The following is a 20075-nucleotide window of genomic DNA, read 5'->3' as shown; positions in this document are numbered from 1 at the left end:
TCCAGCACTCCTAGCGTAACTACTTGTCTTCCCCTCTGCTACTTAACTGTCCAAATTAATTGTCCAGAGGTTTAATTGCGTTGAAGCTAAAAAATAAATAAATAAAGTGTTCCTTTATTTTTTGAGCAGTGTGTGAATCATGTTATTGTAAAGCACAATTTTAAAATTAGAATATCACTGATCTCATTGAAGTAAAAAAAAAAATCAAACATGTTACTTTCCTTCTGTAAGTTATTTAAGAAATAAGATGGCCACTAAAGGTTACGAAAGAGTTAATTAGCATTCGCCAGTCAAAGACAAACAAAAAGCAGCCAGTAAAAAAGAAAAAGAAAATACAGAAAAGTATAGGAGTCAATAAAACAGTTGCAAACTGTTTCAATGCAACCCGAGCAGATAGATAAGAAGACTTCAGGTATCAGTTCAGTGTTAATCTGAGAAGGTAAACATCAGTCCTGATAGAAGCAAAGTAAACTCTGCATATCCAGTAAGGTGACCTGACTCTCTGTGTGGCCCTGATTTACAAGTGGTCATAATTTAAATTTACAACAGCAAATTCACTGCATTCAATTCACTGCAAATGTGTTTTGTGCTGTGAGCTGTGACCAGTGAAGTGCAGTCCTTTCTCTTGTCATCACTTCTTCTATTTTTTTTTTTTTCAACCTTCTCTTTGTGTCAGGTGACACGTCAGACGCAGCAGCTAACCATGGCCTTCGAGAAGCAGAGTCAGCACATTGCAGGCCTTCTAACTGAGCTACAAGAGAAGGAGAGCGCCCTCCAAAGCCAAAAACAGGAACTACTACAATGCAAGCAAGAGCTGGATGAACTAAAGAATGATAAAAAGGATGAGGTGAAGATGATGGTCAAAGAGGTGGAGGAAGAGATACAAAGTGAAGAACAGCGAGATGAGAAGTCGGTGGAGAATTCAGATCTCCCACTAAAACAGGAAAAGGAGAGTAGGGTCACCTGTCAAATTGCAGAGTCACTGCCTGAGAGTGACTTGAAAGCGCAGTGTGATGCAAGTCAGGCAGAGACATGTGATACTCAAACGGCAACACCTGATAGCAGTGAAGAAGCTAAGAAAACAGGGGACCAGCATCCTGAATCTATAGACTCAAACAAAATTCAGAGTAACCCTGACTCTGCTTGTGTGATGGTAGAGACTGAGTGCGGTCAAAGCGGAAAACAAGCAGATATCCTTACTGAACTGCTCACTCTCAGATGGGAGAATCAGCTGTTGAAACAAAGAATTGAGGGCCTGACCATCTCTGACGCACAAAACCCAACATTACAGACTGATGCTGAAAATCAAGACGACCCAACACAAAGCCAAAACACAACAAACGCTGCCCTGTCCTGCTTGGCAGAAGACGGGACACTGAGTCTGCTGAATGACGTCATGACTGAGAGTCTGGAGTCAAATATAAACGAGGAAGAAGATGAAGGACAAGATTTAAAAAAGGAAGATGAAAGAAATACAAGAGCTGAAGAAGACCTAGAGGAAATGTCTGAGGTGCATGTAAATCAACTACAACAGCAGGTAATGGCAGTGATTTTTCTCCTTCAGTTATATGAAAAGACGAAAAGTGACCAAAATATAATAGGGTAGTTGTATAGGACTTAAAATTATATAGGTGGGCTAATGGAGAATGAGATGCTAGATGGTAGTCTTAACTAGTGGAAATATTTGGGCAATGGCATGATTTTCATCATTTTGGCTCTGTACGCTGCCAGAGTAGATTTTATAATAAAGCAGTTAAAATCCAGTTGAAGTAGAGTCTTTCTACTCAAGGGCTTAAAAAAATATATAATTTAGAAATTGCAAATATTTATAGATACCCTCCCTTATGTTTAGGGGCTTAAATTGTAATTGCACAAATTAATACGATTCTTTCTCAGTAGGGAGTATCAAATGATTTATGACATTAATATATTCAATAAGATCTGTATTGCTGAATATAGAATTACTTTTTTAATAATATTGTGGATTTTATTTGTTTTAAATCTGAGTTTTGTCTGATTGGTTCAGTCTATTCAGTCTACTGTCATTCTTCTTCTGTCCAGGTGGAGGCACTGCAGATAAGGGTACGAGCTCTCTCTGAGGAGACCCAGCAGCAGGCAGAGGAGCTTGCTGTATGGAGACTGGCCTCCCAAACAGCACCAACATTTGAGGAATGTGAAACCCATGAACTGACCTCTGCTGTCAAACAGTCCCAGTCAAACCAGGAGCAAACAGATGAGATGACCCAGTGCTCGCCTCAAACTCTACCTGTTCAGGATCCGGTTCAGACACCCACACTGGATAGACAGAAGAGCCAGGAAACCATCACAGTCATCAGAGAAGACGAGTTACTCGTTTCCTGCTCCTCCAACAAACTGCAGGGCCGCATGTTGTTCTCCAGGTAACACACAACACTCTGCAATCACAGAGATAACTTGTAACTGATCCCACCTTTGTGTCTGTGTGTGTTAAACGCATATATTAAGTAAATTTGTACAGTGTACAGGTATCAGCTGGAATTAACTTTTGCTTGTTTTACCACAAGACTGCAGAACAGCAACCTTACTGAACCAAAGAGCCTCCATCCCTTTAAAACTGCTGAAATGCTTCAAGAATACAGTCAGGACACTGCCACGGCTGACCAGGTGATTTTTATAAATTGTCACTCACTTATGTACCAGACGGCTAATTGTCATTATGTAATTTGGTGTAAATTACAATGAAAAAGAGAGTCCTTTAAATTAAATAATTCCAGATAATTGCTAGTGGAATCTAGGAAGTCTTTTAGCCAGTGCACATAAAGGCATTTCTGTAGAGAAGTAAGCCTACATATTTGGAGAAATTAAATTTTAATTCTTAAATCACTTTGTTTTGTCTCTTGACTTAGGAATCTGAAAAAGAAAACCAGGAGATTAACTTCACACAATGGCCAGATAATTGTCCAAAAGTAAGAAGAGACACTCAACTCACCCAAATGACATTGGAGAAAATGGCTCAACATCACTCAGGCGAAGTCTGTGAGCCAGATTCGACCAAAACAGAAGCCAAACTAAACACAACAACTAACTCCTCAGACAGAGTTGTCAAGATAGAAATGAAAAGTGTCAGCATTCAGACAGAGGAGAGTTTGAATCCTCGTGGCGTTTCAACAGTATGTGTTAACACTCAGACTGAGGAGGAGGAAGAACAAGGTTCAGTGGATTCCCCTCCTGTGTCTCGTGTCCAGTTATCTGGGGAGGCGGCATCAGGAGACAAAATCTTGTTTTCTGGTTCCTTCCCCATCCCGGCTGACCCGGCACGTCTGGCTGAAAGAATTCGCCGCAACAGGACACAGCTGTCAGCTGCCTTTGACGACACAGAATACGAACCCTATGGTCTGCCGGAAGTCGTCATGAAAGGTAACTTTATTGTTTGTGGGCCTGTAGAGTGAAAAATGAAAAAGTAATTCAAGTTATTTTGGAGGGAGTTGCGTAAAACTTTGTGACCAATTAGTACAAAATTCTTCTCACATCCGAGTCACCAGCTGATTCCGACTGGCAAGCTGAAACGTTACATGGTAAAAATAGTGAAGCAGTTAACTGCTAGTGAGCCAAATATTCCCTTGAGCACTTTGTAGAGACTAAACTAAGAGATGACTTTGAGTCAGTGATTATATTACCCCCCAAGCTGTAGCACCATTTGCCAATAGGTTTGCTATAACAAATAAAATGCTGACAACTGCACAACCCCCCAAAACAAGACAAGAGTGCCCTGTTCTTTGTCCCCAAACAGCTTCACTTACACGGCAGCTCAACTTTTAGCTTCTGCTTGCTTGTATCTGGATATTTAACACATTTTCTAAGATGTGAATAAATGTGAATAAATACCGCAAGTAAGCAATGTGGCAATTTTCAGTTTGTGTTCCCAGGTACTGTGTGACCAGTTTAAAGTTCAAAATATAGATTGAATTAAAAATGTGTTTGATTTATTAACAGTATTCATACGTACATACAGTCTCTGAGTCTTTGTGATTCCCTGTGGGTTTCCTGTTTATGTGTTCCTTATTTCTGTGCTTTCCCACTCTGATCTATTTTCTACTAACTCTTTTATTTAACCCTCCGTCTTTTCCCCTCGCCATCCTTTAGGTTTTGCTGACATTCCCAGTGGTCCTGCATGTCCCTACATTGTGAGAAGAGGTTTGTTGGGCACCGCTGTGCTACCCGTCTCCCAGAAAGACACAGAATTGGAAGAGACAGATTAAAACAAAGCAAGAGGTAAACTCCAGACACTATAAAAAAGCATTTTAGAATAGATTTAACATCCCAAGAGATTAACAAAAAATAAGATAAAAAAAATTAGGTAGTAAGAATATACCTCCAAGTCCCTGGATCAAGGATATCCAGATCCAGATTACTTCGAGATACTAGAACAGAATAGAAATAGATCCAAATCCAGATCTAAAGGTTAATTGGTTCCAACTTCGGTCAGCACCCATGTCTGGTCCATATTTGCATATTTTAGTCTCTCTCATTCACTTTAAAGGGAGAAGAGGAAAATCTGTCATGATAAGTTGGGCAAATGTCATGACTCCCTGTCTCCAGCAGAGGGATCTCACTTTAAGGACAAAGCTGTTAATACTTTTATTGTCACTACTTTTTGTTGTTTTTCAGGTTTGAAGCTAATTTGTTTTACTTAGTGCAAACACACAGGTGCCGATATTTTAATTTCTAAAAATGCTGTACAATTTATGTTAAATACAGAAATCAGAAACAAATGTTCATGCTTATCTGGTTGCTTTTAATTTCTCAAATTAAACAAGATCACCATGTCAGCCCTGCGTCTTTTTGGTGGTTCACCCCTTTTTTTAAAATATGCTTTTTACTCTAAACAGGGAAAAATTATTAGTGAAACAAATCATCACAGCCTTTAATATTTATTACAACAAAGGAAAATCAGGAAGTAGTTAACATAGGAGCTGATTGTAAGTGGTAATGTGATTACTTATATAGCATGATTCCATATAACTCTTTGAATCAGTTGAAACGGATGTTGATTTGATCCAGGACTAAAATACTGCCTTACATGTTCTTGTTTTTGCATACAGGATTTTTGCAGACCTGCTGGAAACGCCTGACTCACCCTGGCTTTACCATGAACCTGAATAATGGACAACAGCCGCTGCACAAGAGACTCAAAGCAATTAAAACCTTGAAACAAACACGGGCAGTTTAAAAAGCTGCAATCAGCTGTGGACTTCTGTGCGTGTGTGTGCAGGTAACTAGGACTGCACTGACAGAATAAACACCTCCACTGTGGATCCAAAAATGTTTTAATGGCCTCTAGTTTATCCACAAATTACCACATGGAGACTTTGCTGTCCATCACAATGGTGTCACTTTACACCCACCTGTATATTTAGGTACTGAGGTGGTGGTTTAGTGATGCTTGTTGGTGTTTCTTGAACCACTTTTCCAAAGGGATTGTTTAGCTTTTTGTAACTCAGAATTAAGTTATGGGCCTAGCCCGCTCTTACTTTGCATGAAACTGTGCCTAGTTGGTGTTTTTCTAAACAAGCACTTGTCAAGATAAGTTTGACTTGTTTTTCAAAAGGGTCAAGCCAAGAAAGACCTGTTGTGGCAAATATGTTTGAATCTTTAAACCATTTCAGGTGGCTTATTTTTGGACACTTGAATGTGTTTTCATAGAGGGGAGGTGTTAGGAAAAAAATGTGTGAAAACATAGTGTGAGTGTGTGAATTATTAGCTGTGAATTTGCACCTTTGTGTCCCTATCTTGGTGTTTCTGTTTGTCTATGTGTGGGGGGGATAAAGAGAGACTGGGATAAGCATGTCTATGACTCAGTGTAACCTGCTTTGGTTTCCGCTCCATGTAAGGTGATACACACTGCATTCCCACTCTCCTCCCTCTCCTGCTCTGCTTCTGTGACTTACACTAACGCACTCTCAGTAGTTACACAAAACAAAATTCCCATAAACTAAACATGTGAAGCTTTACTTTGTTAGAATTAGATGAACTAAGCTGGTGTTTTATAATGGATAGCTTTTAATTTATTTGCTTTTTCTTCTTGCACATTTGTAGACAACATGTAAATGGTTTTGTAGTTGAGTTGGGAGAAATGTCAAGTTTGTTATATACCCTAAAACAGCAGATTTTTCACCGTTGTGTTTACAGGATTTGATCTGGTAAAGGATAGGTTCTTAATTCTACTTAAAGTTATACTCACAGGCCCTCATGTGCATTGTTGAGTTTCCCAGCGTGGATCAAATAGCTATCAAAATCTGAGATTGGTATGACCCTTGAACAGTCTCTGCCTCTGTGGAATATTTACTCTAGACACTTGCAGCCATATTTCCAGAACTAATTCATAAAATTTTCTTTGTGTTGCGATAGCTACTTGCGTGCCAGCTGGCTGTGTGGATGCCAGTCAGTCAGAACAGTTCCTGGAGAGTTTCTGTTTTCTCTCTGCTCTTCTGTTTACCCCCTTGACATTTGGCTTAACAGACAAAATTACACCAACGCCCATGCTAACTAGCATATTAGTATATCTCACTTGGCTATGTCACTGTAAACAGTTCAGCCACAATAAGGTTCCCCTTCTTGCCTTCAACAAAGCTCTCAGCATAGACACTGGACCTCTGGGGTGTCCATGGTGTTTGGCACCAGGATGTTGATAGCAGATTATTTGAGTGGGGCTTCCATGGATCTGGATATTTCTTGCATGTCCTGTGGCTTCTTAATTGGATTTAAATGTGGGAAATTTGGAAACTTTGCCATGCTCCTCAAACTGTTAGAAAAGTTTTCTCAATGTAATAGGGATGGGCAACCATGTTAAGGTGGGCGTTAATGTGTCAAAGTAACACTCAAGTGGATGACAGGACCCAAAGTTTCCCTGGATAGCATTATAATCAGATAGTCAGGTTTATTCTCTTACCTTAGTTTAGACCAACACTTTTTTTTTTTCTGAAGATATATTCGTACCATTGACTCTCTCTTTGTTTAAACTTTTAAGGAAGTTAGATAAAAGTGAATAACTTTGATAATAAATGATGATTGTGCCCTCCGTTATAAAATTTGTGGGTCAGAATGTTTGGGACAAAAATGGGCCAAAAATAAAGAAAATGCAGAATTATTATGTTGCAAGTAGAGCACCTGCTGCAATCCACTAGAATGAAGTACATGAATTTTTACATCCTGGTGTGACCTACCATGTGATCAATCCTCCAAAGTTCATGTTTATAGGTTAGAAAATGTCCAGAGAAAGGTGAGCTTAAATCAAAAAGAAACAAAAAGAGGGAATTTCATTTACAAGTCCAGCTTCCAAATTTTAATTTCAGCTTAGCCATTTATGAAATGCTTTGGAGCTGTTAAGGACAGGAGGAAGTGGCCATTTATTTGTTTATATAGATAACAAGACATGAGTATAATTTTAAAGTAAACTATATTAAAAACAGTGAATCTCTCCTTTAAACCTGGCTGTGCTTTCCTCCAGTGATTTTTAGTTTGTGTCACATTTGTTTAAAATGGAGTGATTTTTGTTTTTATGTTTACATTTTATTTAGTGGTAGAGTACTTCTTGTTTGTAAAGTTGTCTCACACACACACACACACACACGCAAACACCTCACCTCGCTCTCAGCCGCCTTCATAACTCTGGGATCTGTAGTCTTTTGGCGCCGAGGTCTGACCCTGAGTGGGTGTATTTGTTGCCTTGTTTTGGACACTTTTATGTGAATGTATCGGTGTTGTGTTTGCGATTAGAATAAAAGGTTTGCTTTTATTAAACCGCTGTCTCTCTGAGCGCTGTCTTGGGCTATATGCTTTGTATTTCAAGGTCTGTTTAGTTAGCTGTGTGAGAGAATATTTTTGTTTTTACTGCTTGCCTACAATTAAGTCTAAATGAGTGCCACGGTCCAATGAAGAGAGCCTCAAAGTGTTTGTTAAGTGGAATATCTTGGTTAAATCACATAAGTATTTCCGCAATTACCAAAGTCCTCTCCCTTTGCCTTTCGGTCACAAATGTGTTGTTGACAAGGTGCTGAAAGCATACAAGAAGCAGACTTGAATCAAACACTTGAACTGAAGAGTTATTCTTTTCCAACTTTAGAGCCTGTGTTATTTAATGATGCAATTCTGCCCCAAGTGAATGAAAAACTGTGTCTGCAGTAACTGACTGTGAAGAAACAAGTGTCTCTTTGCTTCTTAAAAAGACGGAGAATGGTGAGATGAAGGAATCAGAGAGCCGAACCCCCCCACCCAGATCCAGCTCAGGAAACTCCAGGCCCTCTGCTCTTCCTCTGCGCTGACGGCACTTAATCACACTCGTAGCACTGTAATAGACTCCTCATCCACTCTCACGCCTCGCCCCTTTATCTTCCCCTTCTCCTTCTCCTCCTCCTCCTCATACAATTTGCTGTCCTCTGTCAGAGTGATGTAGAGTCACGAGAATGGGGAAACACCTTCCAAGGAGAAAACACACATGCACAAGTGCCTTCTCACAACACACACACATATACACACACACACATGCACACAGAGCTCCTTCAGTGCTGAATGGTGAAACAACTTGTGCTGCATGAACTTGGACAGCAACATTTCTCCAAACTGAAGGTAAGATGTGCAGCAGTGTCTTTCAGGGGACGAACTGTGAGCTATAATGTTAGTGCTTTTTGAGGAGAGACTGGTCTGCTGATTTCACGTTTGTCATTTAGTGTGTGGTTTAAAAGTCGGTGTATGTGTATAGACTGTCACACTGATTTAAAAAGAGATGATCAGTCCTCCTGCTCCAGCTTTTGTGGTCTAAACGCTGACACTACAGACAAAATAGTAATTTAACAGCAAAAGTCACTCTTGAGATTTATGCGTCAGTGTTCCTGCATGTGCGTTTGCTTTGTTTGATAAGCATTTCATTGGAAATATTCTTTCTTGGATTTGTTGCCTCAAAGCAAAATGTCAGGCAGTTTCTTTTTCTTTTTTTTAATGCTGCTTCTGTAGCCCCAAACAGTCCTGTCATTATTTCTGTGGATCAATTTTTCCCAGAGCATGAAACCAGAGATCCAGAGTCGTACCCTGTGATCTCCTTCTGACGTCAGTGTTGGCTCACTTTAAAAAAGGGAAATTCTTTAGGGGGGCAATTACATCTAAAGAAGCTTTATTTTCTCCTCACACTGTAAATTCTTTAGCAGATACTACAGTCTTACCCACAGACAATCCTATTCATCTCTGGAGGTTGATTCAAGTTTATGGGTGAGAGAACATCTTTGTTTCTCCAGCTGTGGCAGACACTCGTGTTGATAGATTGTCCATTTTTGTGTTAATTTCATGCAGTACCAACAATACCGTCACCAAACCCCAGTGTCTTGTTAGCATCATCTTTGCTGTGTCCTTTTTTAGGGTTTTACAGACTCTGCTGCTGTAGTTATTTTAATACAACCCAGGGATCACAAAATCTGGATTTTTCTCCCTTATATATATATATATATTTTCTTAAAGAAAGCTTTCCAAAGTGGCAACTCTTCTGTGTGACACAAACTAAAGCAGTGATAGCATCAGTGAATAAACACTCATATTTTACGTTAAACGAACTATGAATAAACACCCTGAAGTCTTTCAAACAAACAAGTGGACGGCATGTTTTTGTACAGTGTGATGTTATTAATATTTTGGATTGGTTAAACGTTTGAGAGATACAACTCCTGACCCTGACAAACTGTTATGAATTCTTATAAAACTCCAATAACAGAAAACCAAATAGACTTATTTTAGGACTATTAATGCTTAGTCTCAGAGATTCCAGAAAGAGGTTTCTTTATGAACTACTTGATGATGAGAATTTATACTTGAATATTTTTACGATGCAAAGTGTTTTTCATTTTATAGTGTGACAGAAGTCTCCAGCTTCACTAAGAGTTTTTAGTTTACACCTTGGATTTGTACGTTGCATACTGCACCCTGTTTTCTAAACTCTCAAAATCCTTGCTATGTGTACATGTGTTAAGCTGAGATTCAGGTGGAGCACACAGAAAAAGATGCACATAGATCACCCTGCAAACTGGAGCTCAAACCTCCAAAGTTAACTAAATGTGTTTGAGTGGAGAAAGATATAAAGGGAGATTTTGTAGCTGTAAAAAGAGGATCTGCAGGACAAAGCCGAAGTCATGACCGATCACATTCTGTAGTGCCGTGTTTCTTAAGCTGTGAGCCTGTGGGCTCAGTAGTGGGCAAGGTCATGCTATTAACAGCATTTTTATTTTGGAAGTATTTGGATTATTTTTATTGTTGGTGAGAGACAACATTTTTGAGTAGAGTTTGAGGACCAGTACTTTAGTTTAACCCTGTTTGGTTAGATTAGGGTTGTCAAACATAATGCCAAATAAATCAACCTGGCAAAGACTCCAATATTGGACAGCTTAGAAAATGTGGACTGCATGGATTTTGAACTTTTTAACTATATTTTCATAAGTTTTACAGCTTTTCCTATTGCTTAAGGCCCCCCATTGCCATCCATACAACACCAAAGTACAAGGAAATGAATTCATGAAAACTTTATATTCTAAATTATACTTACAGGACAGCAATGAAGTATTAAAACCTTTTCTATAACTATACATGTTTACCATGTAGTTTAACTGGTTCAACCCACTTCACATAAAAGTGAGCTGTATGTGGCCAATGATGTGAAGTAAGTTTGACATCCCTGGGTTGGATTTCTTTTATACACCTGTCTTACATGCAAACCAGAGAACAGCACGTACACATCTTGTTCCAGCTTTGTGCCTCTTTCCAAACAGCTCGGCGTATGATTTATTACTCCACCTGCAGCATTGTTTAACTTGGGATTAGATCACAGTCTGTCAGACACATGCCGTCTCTCTCTCCGCCCCCCTCACTTCACATCTTAGCAAAATATAAAAATATGCCTGTGTAGGTTTAGACTGTGATAACTAATAATCTGCCAGTGTTGACGCCAGGGACAGAGATTTAGACTGTCCACACAAACCAAAGCCAGCAGTCCATTAACGCAGAATGCTAACAGTTGGCCAAACTCTGGGAAATCTCAGAACACTGTCAAGGTCCACGTGGAGACGACCGGGGCCAGTCGACCCAAAGCATGAAGCTCCTAAATCCCAGTCCTGTTTTTCTGGGTATCTGACTCAAAGGTAAACACGGTTCAAAGTAGCCAAATGAAGATAAGACCTAACCATGTTTTCGATTAATGTCAAGATGTATGTTTGAAGTTCTGGCAGAGTGTAATCATTTGTGCACCCACTGGCAGGGTGGCCTGGTGTGTGTCAGTTTTTTCCACATATTATGACAAACGCCCTGCAATGAGAACATTTATTTAATGCCACCCATACCCTGCTGAAAAAGAATCAAGGAGATACGCAGGCTTGGAACTACTCACACTTGATACATGATTGTTTTTGACCTGACCTAGTCTGTACTTCTGTGCACCTGAAAGTGTTCAAATGGCTTGAAGGGGAAGGAAATGGACACGCAATCATCCGTGCCTGAACCCTGACCTTGGAGGCATCGCAGAGCGAGCAGAAGAGGAAGAAAAAGAAGGAGTCTCGATATTTCTCTATCAGCTGATTTCTAGAGTTTTAACATGGGATGAGCTCCTGACTCCAGTGAGTTAAGGTACTGTCTTCGTTATTTTCTCAGTTATAAAACATTCATTATCATGGAGACTACAGAAAGCATTTTGAATAGGTCCTTTCAATAGGACAGTATTGCTGTTGCTGTATTAGACTATGATCACGCTGGATGCATTTCTTAAAGCGCAGCACCTTTTTTCCATTTCAAAGAACCACATCTCGATTTGGGTTTAAGATATGGTTTGTTTTTAGGAGTGTCTGTTGTCACACTCCAAGTTAAACAAGTCCCAACGTCAGTAACATCTCACACTGCGTCAGTGGAAATTATCTTTGTCTAAGCAAAGTTGTCAGTCTACTGATTTTACCTGCCATCTTTCCTCAGTGTAACCTAAGGAAACAGCTGGACAGGCTTCTCTGTGACTTGAAATTAGGGCTCATATTTATATTTATCTCATTTACATTTTACATGTATGCTGAAAAATAATCCAGAATCAATTGGCAAGTAAATTTTAGTCTATGGTGTGTCATTTTCATCAGCTGGCCTTGTAACAGATTGCATGCTATTTCTCAAAGTGCAACATCATGAATGCTCTTTTGTGCCTCACCTCTTAATCTTACCTGAGGGCTTGAGAAATGAGGGCAAAATGTTTTAAAAAATGCAGTCTGTTTCATGCAAAAAGCTTTTAAAGAACAATTTTGTAATAAAATCTTGTATAATGTTGGGAAGTACCCACCGACATGAACATCTGAAGTCTTATAACACTGTAAACTTGAAAGAGGACGGCTTGTTTGTCACGTATTCCTCCTCTTACAATAGCTATCGCATCAGTGACAGCTCTGCTTTTGGACAATCTGGACTAGTTGAATGTTAATTAAGAGACCAGCGAGTCGCTCAGTGTACATGCAGTGTGGCTTAAGGACCCACCTTTAATGCAGAAAGCGTTTCATGCAACAGCTCTGAAACATCCACACTGTGTGCCAACTGTAAGAGTAAACACTTTACAACCTGGATTCACTCAATCACCTGTCTAATAACAGTCATACTAATTAACCCATGAAAGTCTCACCAAATGAAAGTGCTTGTCATTATTTTCCACCATGTTAGTAGTTTGTCACGTTTTGTGTCAGTGACTCTCAGGTTTAGGCCTGATCACAGATGTCTTCCAAGAACACTTGTGGTTTTTTTTTTTTTTTTTTTTTTTTTTTTTTAGATATTTCCGTGCTTGCACATGTAGCACCTCTCTAAAGGAACTTCCTGTTTATGGCCAGTTGTATCCTGACTGAGATCCCGACCAGATCTGGACCTGTGAGCTGGCACCCTTTAACCCTGGAGGGGCAGGGAGAAGGACGGGGAGAAAATGCGGTGCACTACCCTCACCACCCTGCTGGTGGGAGTCATGTTGTACCTGGTGATGGGAGCGTTTGTTTTTGTCACCCTGGAAAAGCCCAAAGAGACCTTGGCACATGAAAAGCTGCTTCAAACCAAGAAAGATTTCCTCACTAATAACTCCTGCGTCACCGAGTCGGACTTTCACAAGCTTGTAAAGGTATCAGTGGACACAGTACAGTCACTATTATCCCACTCACACTCTGAAGCAGCTTTAAAATATGGTTTATTTACGGTGGCCCTGAGAGGCCAAACGGACTGCAACTTAAGTAAACACCAGCAATAAGAAAAACGCTGCAAAAGCACACAAAACACAACGGAAATAGAAAAAACGACAACGGAAATGGGAAAAAACAAAACAGAAATATCTGGGGTCATATCACCTGTGTGGGATAGGTGGTCAAAGTAAGTAGCACTGAAGTATTTATATTTTTTAGGCTTACTCGATTTGTTTCCATGTAAATGAAGTCATGTCAGCACAGTTGAGCAGTTTTAAAGTGCACACTGTATAACATTAGTGAGTAAATATTTAGAAGTGTGCCATCAGAAGGCCAAAGCTTCCAGTCTGTATTAGATTAACAGCAAATTAAACATGCTGAATGTAAATGTAAATAACCAAATTGCTGTAGTAACATTATCGCTCAAACCAGATGGGCTTTTGTAACTTGAATGTTTTAATTTGAAATTGATCTTCACAAAGTCTGAATTTGAGTGGAACATAATCCTCCAGACTACATGTATTTTTTTCTTAATCTCACATTAAACAAGCTGTTGAAACACGTCCTTTTAACCATCTTTTTTCTGGTTGGCTGTCCCTTGGACAGAAGGGAGACAGAAGGTTTGAACAGCAGGTGGATGGGCTTCTGTGACTTCATATATATATATATATATATATATATATATATATATATATATATATAGATAGATAGATAGATAGATAGATAGATAGATAGATATAGATATAGATAGATAGATATAGATATAGATAGATAGATATAGATAGATAGATAGATAGATATATATATAGATAGATAGATAGATATAGATAGATAGATATATATATATATAGATAGATATATATATATATATATATATATATAGATAGATATATAGATAGATATAGATAGATATAGATAGATATAGATAGATATAGATATATATAGATATATAGATAGATATAGATAGATAGATAGATATAGATAGATATAGATAGATATATAGATATATAGATATATAGAGATAGATAGATATATAGATATATATAGATATATATAGATATATATAGATATATAGATAGATATAGATAGATATAGATATATATAGATATATAGATATATAGATAGATATATAGATAGATATATAGATATATAGATATATAGATATATATAGATATATAGATATATATCTATATCTATATCTATCTATCTCAGGCTGAGGTATTCAGTAGCACAGAGATATTCTCTTTGAGTTCCTACTGTTTACCACATGCTGCTTTTATTTTCCAGATTTTACTTAATATCATTCTTTATGTACGCTACGAGGTCCATGCATTACAAATACACCCATAATGTGAGTAAATAAAATGAACAAATAGATAAAACTTGGATGAAAAATTAAATTCCTTCCACACCTGCAGGGTTTGATGTCTGCAGTCGAGGCAGGCCTGGATGTGAGCAGAGTTCCTGCCAACTTGACCACCCGCTGGGACATCGCGTCTGCCTGCTTCTTCTGTGGCACCATCATCACCACCATAGGTAAGTGACAGAGCTCACCTACAGGGGAAACGTTGCTCTCTGAGTGACAAAATGATATACCTGATGCACTGTTGAGATTCTCTTTTCTGAGAAAGTGTTACCTGCATTATTTTCACTGAAGCATTTAAATGTAGTTTGGTATCATCTAAATTTGCAAGGATTTAGCCTGCAGGTGTTTTTTATGGCTTGAAAAATGTCACACTAGAGCTTATTTATGTCCTTGTTTCAAAGACACGCTACTTAAAATGTGATCAAACTGTAGCTTATTTTTTTGGTCAACAAAGTATTCATGAATTGTAGAGTCACAGCTGATGAATATTTTCTAATACGCCCTACTAATTAAAATAATTACACAAGGTCCCTCTTTAAATTGTTTGTGCATGTCAGCTTTTATAACTAGCGTCATGTCTTTTTGATTAATCCTTCAAACAGGCTTTGGGAACCTCTCACCTCGGACGTGGTATGGCCAGTTGTTCTGCGTGTGCTACGCTTTGGTGGGCATCCCCATGTTTGGCATACTTCTCGCTGGAGTGGGCGACCACATGGGCAGGGTGCTGCGGAGAGCTGTGGCCAAGATTGAGACCCTCTTCCTGGTGAGAATGGTCTGTCCTGCCCATCAGCCAAAACTTAGGAGTAAACAGCTTTAAACATACAAGGCACAGACTTCTTATCAGTGCTCTACGCAGTAAACTGTTTGATTCTCTCTAAGTTGCAGGTTAGAACCATGCAAGAACCAAATGTCTGTGCTCAGCCTTACAGATAAAGTGAAGAGCTTGGTCACTTGGTAGAAGCTCAGAATAGCTTCTACCAACATCAAAAGGAGCCAGTTTGGGCATCTGATTTTGGCAGATCCTAAATGAGCTGTTTTGTAAGACTAGGCAGGGAACCCGGGCAGAGATTATGTTTGTCGGTTGACCTGGGAATGCTGCAGAGTCCTACCAGAAAAGCTGGAGGAAGCAGATGAGGGGAGAAACATCTGCATTAGAGTCAGATCAGCTGAATCAGCACTTTAGCCACAGCTTAGAGCAACCCGACAGCAGCCTTATTCAAGGGTATCATGGGCACCATAGTCAAGTCATGTTGTACTTGTTTATTCTTTCAGGACTTTTCAAACAGATGGGTATTAAAGCTACCCCGCTGTTACATCTTCAGTCCATGTTTTTAATATAAAGTAAGAAAATAGACGTGTGATGAAGATGCCAGTGTGGACCAATAAAAAGCTGACAAATCTCAACATTCAGCCTGAATCCAGACGATTCTTTTTCCTTTATTGTTTAATCTAGTTTAATTCTTGCACTTTTTTTGTTACATGTATAGCTGTGTTGATCTTGATTTATTCTGCATCTCTATTGGCTTCTATCTTTCTCTCTGATAGAAACGCAAGGTCGGGCCCACGACTGTGCGTGTGACCTCAGCGGTTCTCTCCATCCTAATTGGCTGTCTGATCTTCCTCGCTGTGCCGACGGTCGTGTTTCAGAAAGTGGAAGACTGGTCGTTTTTGGAGTCGCTCTATTTTGTGGTCATCACGCTCACCACTGTTGGCTTTGGAGACTATGTACCAGGTACAGACCAAACACACACACACATTTTAATCAATAAGGACAACAAGATCCCAAATTGATGGTTGTTTGTTTTTTACCTGGTGAAGTTGTAGCAACATACACTGAACATATAACCTGGTCTAGAGCAGATTATGTTCAGTGTTTCAGTTTAATGGTGGTGTTATGGGCATTTTCACAGAGCCTTTTCCAAATGACAGTCTGTAAGTGTGATCCTCTGCTGAGGGAGTGCTTTTTAGCCCTCAGCCTTGAAAGTCTGATGGGGTATTGTCTTCACCTGGGCAGGTGGGCGGTGTGGACACCCAAGTTTGTGAATGCGATACCTCAAGTGAGATGATGTATGCATTTCAAATTGATATCATAGTTGTATTGACTGAACAAATTTGAATAACAGGTCAAGTTACCTCCATGCCCTTTTATATGAAACCTCTAATTAACACAAATATGAATTGTTTTTCTGCTCTTTTCTTCGTCATTCTCATGTCAAACTGAATATATTTGGGTTGTGGTCTGTTTCTGTCAGAGAGGCCAAACAGCCTGAACATATCACTCCTGGGAATGTGATGTCATTAATATGATTTATATGACATTTATATACAAATGAGGTTTATCTATCCACCCACAAAGTTACAGCTGTAGTCTCCCCCCGCTGAGGTTTAATTAATGATGAATGGTCAACCAACTTTGTACAGGACTGCCTCTTTCTGTCATTTCTGTTCTGTGAGGTTCACTGGAACATCACATTAAAAATTAAATCACCTTTCTCTGCATGGAGTTGGAGGTATTGAAGACGACAGCTTCTTCAAGCTCCTGGTGTTGTTGTGGATCGTGTTTGGTCTTGCCTACTTTGCCTCCATCCTCACCATGATAGGCAACTGGCTGAGGGTGCTGTCTAAAAGGACTCGTGCTGAGGTGGGAGACTCCAGAAATGTTATCTGAGAGACACCTAAACTTGTGTCAGGTCTTCTATGTTGTAAAGCTAATGTTAACCTGTGTCCCTGTCAGATGGAGGAGCTGAGGGCCCACGCAACAGACTGGACGCAGAGCATGTCCAAGGATTTCCGCATCCCAAATCCTCTGGAATTTAATGACCCCTTCCTCCTGCAGCGGCGGCGCTGGAAACGCAGCGAGCGCCGACGCATCCGCCGGGGAGCCCAGGGTACGCTGGGATACAGGGTACGAGGGGGACCTGAGAATGGACATCTGCCAAGGCAATGGGCTGGCCTGTCGAGCTCCATGAGGGAGCTGCAGGACAATTCGTCCGTGGAGAGGGCGAGGGGAACTAACTCAAAGGCACAGGTGAGTGTGGCTGGAGGGGGAACAGTCCCCATAGCAGCAGCAGGGTACAGGGTTGACTCTGCTGGGGGTCTGCAAGGGATGGGCAGGTCATTTCCTCACCACCTGTCCCGCTCATTCTCCCTCCCCGTGACCCGCTCCGTTTCACAGCTGGATGTCGTAGGGGCATGTATGCAGGAAGGGTCACTCTCTGGATCAGAGTCTGCATTCGACTCTAGGTCAGATGGCTCCTCAGTCTCCTTCTCCTACATGGCACCCCACAAGTTCCAGCCGTGCCGAACCATCAGCAGCATGGAGGAGGGATCAGTAAGACTTGCACATATGGACACATCAGAGAGGAAAGATGAACTGATTCCAGTAGAGAACTGTGAATCTGCACCAAATAATAGCCACAATCAGGCACCTGACCCTAGTCCTTCTTCTCGCTCCTCCCCTGTGCCCACATCCCTACCCGAAGTCCTCCTTCCCTCCCCTGACATCACCACAGCCCCCTCACCAAGCTGCCAGCTGCTCGACTTCTTCGGCGAGAACTTGGCATACATTGACGAGTCCTCCGACACCCTGAGCGACCGCCCCCACTCCACGAGCGAGGAGAAGAGGAGACGGCCCCGAAAGCCTAAGAAGAAGAGCATAAGGAGACAGCTATCACACAGGTGGAGCTCGCTGCAGGTGAGGAGGCCCAGCAGTGACATGCAGCCACCATCCCATCCTCCTACACCACCTCCAGCATCCTCTCTTTCAGACCTGTCTCTACCTGAGAACCAGACAGATGCAGCTCCTGCACTCTGACAAAAACCAGATGTGACAGCCGACATCACAGCTGTGGGTCTACACTGCTGCTAGCTAGAAGAAACACGCCTCATGAATACAGCTGTTGTTCTGGGGGGGGGGGTTTCGGGGTTTTTTTTGGTGTTTATAGTTAGCCTCACAAAACCACCTCACCAATATTGCTTTGTTACTTTAGTGTGACTAAAACGATATAAGCTGGGTTTGACTTTCCAGGACGCTCTGACAAAGAGATAAATCTGCCTTTCAGTGAGGCTAATCGTGCAACTTTAAGTGGACCGCTCCTCTTGTAAACAAGGTTCAGGACTGAGTGAGTCACATCATTACCAAGATGTCATTAAACATAATTATCTGCTTTGTTTTGAGCTGCTGAGCTCAGTCAATTCTCGGCACTGACTTGACACTAAATCTGAGATTTAATCTGGCTTTGTGAGGCTAACTTTTGAGGAGTGACTATAAGCTTTAAATTCAGTGCAGGGTTTACACACAGCAATTTACAGAAGCTGTCAGCCGCCTCGCCTGAAAAAAGACCACTTCCGTTAACATAAGAAAAAAATCTTTTTATGAAATGCAACCTTAAAAGGGAAAGACATCCGGGGATGTGTTTTGAACAGTAAACGACATGTATTTAAAGTGTGTGAGGTCGTCATGTGCTAACTAAATTGATCAAAAGACAAGATGCGTCAGGATCTGGGTGGCTTACCACCGCGACTTGAAAAAAAATTCCCGGGTGAAAACCCTGCCGTGGGTGGAAAACCAAAACCACAACAACAGCACATCCGATTCAGAGCACGGCAGGACCATTATTCTTCATCAGAACAGCACCAGTGCACCATGGTGTGCTGTCATTCAGGTCCTTAAGTTGTCAGTCGTTTTAGGGATGACGGAAAGTGACTACTAAAGGTTCTCCTGACTATTTTGTGTTTAAAAAGGGTTATAAAAGAAAATCAGATGATTAAACCTGATACAGTCACACCAAAGTTATTTAAGCTAAGTTTGTGCTGCGTACCAACTTTGCAATCAAGTGTCCTTAAATCACTGTTGGTAATATTCTGCTTGTGTCCACTTTTCCACTTGACAAATACAGTTTTTTGTTTTGTTTTTAGGTTTAATTATTTTTCTGAACAATAACAAGTTTTATATCCTGTGTAATAACCTTTCATGTCCCATTTTTTTGCCAGTTGATATCTCAGATGTATCTTAAAGTGACCCATTAAAGAGACCTTTATTACACACTGTTACCAGACATTAAGTCTTTATCCTGTAATGGTGGAGTTTTCTTTCACTTTTAATATCACTAAACTTTTTACACTTGGGTCTTCTACTTTATTAATCACAAATATGCAAATTAGAACATCTATTAATAAAACACTTAGTGATTTAACACTAAAAGCCTCACAGGGACCCAGAGTGTGTTTTGGCGACTGAAAGCGAAAGAGATAAACTCTACAGGGTGCCTTTACATTGTGCAGTGCCTGCATTGCTCATGCAGTGATATATACCCAGTTTTTCATTCTTATTATCACCGTGGATATTATAAATAAACTTTTTCCATCCTGGCTTTTTTAGGTAGTGACAGGATGGTGAGATGATACGCAGCACATGGCTCTAGGCAGAATCGCCACCCAGGCTACAGCAGTGAGGACACAGCCTCTGTACATATGTCAGGCAGGTGATCTATGGTAGAAGTGCAGAAAACAAA

General features: G+C 40.3%; 2 protein-coding genes across 5 annotated transcripts in view; both read left to right on the top strand.

The window, feature by feature from the left end:
• si:dkeyp-115e12.6 (centromere protein F) overlaps window positions 1-11396 on the top strand; it is a 29820-nt gene extending 18424 nt beyond the window's left edge. For 2 of the 4 annotated variants that reach the window (XM_039619326.1, XM_031748712.2), the window contains exons 13-18: window positions 677-1537; window positions 2062-2399; window positions 2544-2643; window positions 2886-3396; window positions 4123-4251; window positions 5082-7794. In XM_039619326.1, coding sequence (XP_039475260.1) covers window positions 677-1537; window positions 2062-2399; window positions 2544-2643; window positions 2886-3396; window positions 4123-4238 — 1926 coding nt within the window. In that variant the 3' untranslated portion in view covers window positions 4239-4251; window positions 5082-7794. Of the gene's footprint in view, window positions 1-676; window positions 1538-2061; window positions 2400-2543; window positions 2644-2885; window positions 3397-4122; window positions 4252-5081; window positions 7795-8204; window positions 9626-11054 lie in introns of those variants that run through there. The other 2 variants (XR_005614797.1, XR_004199993.2) reach the window with 2 other exon arrangements.
• Window positions 11142-19612, top strand: kcnk4a (potassium channel, subfamily K, member 4a). Its single transcript, XM_039619336.1, has 8 exons — window positions 11142-11153; window positions 11456-11634; window positions 12861-13138; window positions 14615-14732; window positions 15165-15334; window positions 16108-16294; window positions 17067-17203; window positions 17297-19612. Exons 3-8 carry the CDS (start codon window positions 12950-12952, stop codon window positions 18374-18376), a joined length of 1881 nt encoding a protein of 626 aa, XP_039475270.1. The 5' UTR covers window positions 11142-11153; window positions 11456-11634; window positions 12861-12949; the 3' UTR covers window positions 18377-19612.
• Window positions 19613-20075: the final 463 nt, after the last annotated feature.

The sequence above is a fragment of the Oreochromis aureus genome, linkage group 2 (genome assembly GCF_013358895.1).
Source record: "Oreochromis aureus strain Israel breed Guangdong linkage group 2, ZZ_aureus, whole genome shotgun sequence".
Classification (NCBI taxonomy): Eukaryota; Metazoa; Chordata; class Actinopteri; order Cichliformes; family Cichlidae; genus Oreochromis; species Oreochromis aureus.
This window is presented reverse-complemented; position numbering and strand designations above follow the sequence as displayed.